This window comes from Adiantum capillus-veneris, chromosome 28 (assembly GCF_014529385.1).
Source record: "Adiantum capillus-veneris isolate H3 chromosome 28, ASM1452938v2, whole genome shotgun sequence".
Lineage (NCBI taxonomy): Eukaryota > Viridiplantae > Streptophyta > Polypodiopsida > Polypodiales > Pteridaceae > Adiantum > Adiantum capillus-veneris.
In genome coordinates this window covers 117,827,069-117,831,072 of record NC_140958.1, presented here as the reverse complement: position 1 = coordinate 117,831,072, position 4,004 = coordinate 117,827,069, and the positions used below count along the sequence as shown (strand labels likewise).

The following is a 4,004-nucleotide window of genomic DNA, read 5'->3' as shown; positions in this document are numbered from 1 at the left end:
GTTTTCTAGATACTTTATGGGTTTACTTTAGGGCCAACTGTTTCTTACATAATATGGGGGCCAGAAGAGTCCAGAGTTCAGACAGCAACTCTTACCTACCTCCCTCCCCCCCCCTCTCTCTCTCTCTCTCTCTCTCTCTCTCTCTCTCTCAGTCTCTAGATAGTGTACACATACACCCCCCCCTCTTCCTTCTCTGTCTCTTATACACACCTACAGGTTTTCCCTTGTGATAGGCAGTACTAGGCACTTAAAAGCAGGGTCCTTTTTGCACCTGAGGACTCAGCTTTGTGCTTTCCAATTTCCAATGCAACACCTCTAGACACTAGGTTTCTAATTCTAATCATCTTTGCTACTGCTGTACAAGAACCTTGAAGGTCATGGGCCCTGGGCAGTGGGCATTGAGCCTCTCTCTCTCTCTCTCTCTCTCTCTCACACACACACACACACACACACACACAGGGTCTCTAGACTCTACTCTCTTACTTCATCATCTTCCAACTCTGATGCAGCTTTTAATGTGCTCGCTCTCCCTCTCTCTCTCTCTCTCTCTCTCTCTCTCTAATGGGACCTGGGTAATGGGCATCTTGCCATAGAGACTCTCTCTCTCTCTCTCTCTCTCTCACTTCATCATCTCCCAACCCTGATGCAGCTTTTAATGTGCTCCTCTCTCTCTCTCTCTCTCTCTCTCTCTCTCTCTCACACACACACACACACACACACGTGACACACACATTGTAGATACTAGAACACATGGCCTTCGAATGGAAGTTGCAGCTCTGAGGTCATTTGATTTGATCCTACCTAACACTCACATTGAACCTCCATTCCTGTCTAGGATTTTTGCCTCCTTAAATGTAGCCCACCCTGCTCATATGTGTAGGTACTGCATGACACGGTGACACCCACACACACACACACACATGCTAGCAAACACAATTGCTGTCGGATGACTTCTTTGTTATATGATGCTGAGAAAGCTTGCTGGCAAAGGCAATACATTCTACAACAGAGCTTTTCATTATAGTGAGCAATCTGATTAGAAGGTACATGCAATTCCGAATCACTGCCTTCAGAGGACTTATTGCTAGTGACCTCTTGACAGCAAAGCCAGTTCATCCATCAAGGTCGGTTCGATCTAGGTCGGCATTTGCACTGGCGTCTTGATCATCCCAGCATCAAACAAAGAAAAAAATTTCTGTATGCATGGCTTCTTGCACAACCACATAAACCTACAGAACACTTGAAGGCAACCTGTATGATTGCAGAGGAGGGCCAATATAGGTAATTTCATGCCGGGTGTCCACGCAAGTAAATCATCTACCTTTGCTGAGCTCCCAAAAGTAAACTTGGTGTAAACGCTGTGCAAAAATGCTCCCTTGATGGTGCTCTCAACTGCCAAAGATGCAGGAAACTCTCACATTCCCTACCATTGGTTCCCCTCATCACAGGTTCACCTCCTCTCAATCTTACTTCACCGACTACAGCGAAAGATACAGCCCAGTCTCGACCCCTTTTGTAAGTGCACCGTCAAGCCCTGGAAGGCATTGTGACGGAGGCTTCTACTTCAGTGCGCCCACAAGCCCACATTGGGCTCAGAAATCCACAGCAGCAAATGAGGGCACATTACGTGAGTATCCGCCTTCCATTCCTCTGCATTGGGATGAGAAACCTGGAACTCCTCGCCGCAAGAGTAGCAGCAAAGATGAAGCTGGTTCCTTTCTCATGGCTTCCGACTTTGAGTTCAGTGCCAGATTTGCTGAACAAGATGACCCTTCCATGTCCCCCACTCCCATGTCATCTGCAAACGAGCTCTTTTGCAATGGCCAGATCAAACCCCTCAGGATACCCACCACATACATGGAACATCCGTCCTTTTCAGCTAGCCGCTGCAACATTCAAGGGCATACGACTTACAGCATCAACCGCAATGATCATGCATTTAGTACTAAACCCATGAGTAAGCATGCCATCGGTTCTGTGCCTTTTACGTTTGATTTGAGCAGCAGAAGAGACTTTGTGGGCTCTTCCATCAGCTCAATCTCTGCGCCACACTCACCTCGATTTTCCTCTACCCTTGGTTGCAGTGACATCACTCGGAAGGCAAATCAGGATCTCAACAGAGGTAAGTCTGCAACCTCCCTTTCAGCGCCGCAATCACCACGCTCTCCGCTCAACAGAGTGAAAGGAGCTCTCTGTGGTATATCTCCCAGTAGGATAGATAGAGCTTTCAATACGTCAATGCACACGGCCACAAGATCATCCCAGCATAATGCAGAGGTTTCAAGCAGAATAGAAAAGGCTTTGGGCACATCAATGCAGGTCACCCCAGAAGCGTCTAGTCACCCGCAGGAAGCTCCAAAGCAGGCAAAGAAGGAAGCTTTCCAACGAACAGGTCGCTCCGTCCTCTCTCTTGCACTCAGATCACATGATGCAAGCCACAGACGAACGAGGTCCTTCTCTCCATTGAGAATGTTCCAAAGGAATGATCACCTTCCTGCATGTCCATCAACCTCATCTTCATCCATAAGCGCTCCAACCATGGAGCAGGAAGATACCTACAATTTGCCTCAAGAGATATCTGCAAAGGAAAAACAGCATGACTGCGAGCCCACCTCTGCACAAAAAGGTTCTATCAAGAGGTGGACACTAAAAGATCTTCTCCATAGGAAGAGCGGAGGAGAGAATCGCTGGAATAGTAGCAGGAGTAGCTCACGGCACAGCGGCGCATCTGCAGATTCGACATCATCAGTTGAGAAGATGTGCGGGAAGAGCTCTACTGCAGGAAGGTCATCAAGTGAGAGCTCACAGTCCTTTGCATCAGTGCATACATCCACGAAAGATGTCATAACATCGACAGGCACGTCATCAAGCAGGACCAAGACCCTGGTTAGAGAGAGCATGGATGGATATGATCAGGCCGACAGCAGTCAAAAGGGGCCCAAAAACATTACTGGTAGTGTGCTGTGTAGAGGCCACGATAGCAGTGCCATAAGTGATGTCAACGTGAAGAGCTCAACTCAAAAGGTCATGAAGGCCCATGTGCAACATGGCAACCCAAGCAGTGAAGTGCAATGGAGAATGCATAAAGCCCAATCAGAAAGGGGCACCTTCTGTCAGGAAAATGCCGCTGAAGTGCAATTGAACATGCATCAACTCCAACCAACAAGGGGCACCTTATGTGAGGTAAATAACAGCAACATCATTAACAACAATGGCAAGGCAAAGAGCACAAGCCAAAGAGGGTTAGCAAAGCATAAGGGCAATAAGGGATGTATATCACCTCATGAGATGCATTATGTGATGCATAAACAACAAACAGAGGAGCTAAGGAGGAGGACCTTCTTGCCATACAGGCAGGGCCTCTTGGGTTGCCTGGGTTTCTCTTCTAGAAGTTATAGGACCGTGTCTACCATATCCAAGACTCTGCAATCTATCTCATAGAAGCCATGTATGTGGGCTATGAACTGTGAGAACATTTTTATAAACTCCTCCCATAGAGTTTACATTGATCATTGATGGCAATAATTCTTTCTCTTGTTTGTAAGATCAAGGGGCTCTCTGCAGTCATGAATGTCATTTTATTGCTCATAATGGGGCTATCTTCATCTTTACAAATTACAGGTCTTCCTTTTTTCCCCAAACGCACACTTTCACATGTAAAGCCATGCATCATGGTCAAGGAAGAGAGTACAATAAAGGAAGAAATTTCCCCCACATTGATTAATTGCAGGGTTGTTCAAAGGCGTTATGACGTTGAGGATGGAAGAGCTAAGAAGCTATGGAAGCCATCGATGCAATGTATCCCATATTCCATCGATGTTGCCAATGGCGGATGCCCTCTGGCCACAGCAAAAACGCAGATACCTGATGTCAGCCTAGTAGGCTCGGGTTCTGCTCACACGCGAGGCTAGCCGCTAAACCACAGATCTGTTTGGTTCTTAAAGCTAAGCGTCTCTCGAGGTTGTTTGAACGTAACAGGTGTTGAGTTCAAAACAGATCTTTTG

The 4,004-nt window shown here is 47.0% G+C and overlaps 1 protein-coding gene across 1 annotated transcript; it reads left to right on the top strand.

Moving 5' to 3' along the window:
- The first annotated feature begins 240 nt into the window (after positions 1–240).
- LOC147421170 (uncharacterized) lies at positions 241–3,591 on the top strand. The gene has a single exon (XM_086504354.1). It carries the CDS (start codon positions 1,402–1,404, stop codon positions 3,439–3,441), a length of 2,040 nt encoding a protein of 679 aa, XP_086360480.1. The 5' UTR covers positions 241–1,401; the 3' UTR covers positions 3,442–3,591.
- Positions 3,592–4,004: the final 413 nt, after the last annotated feature.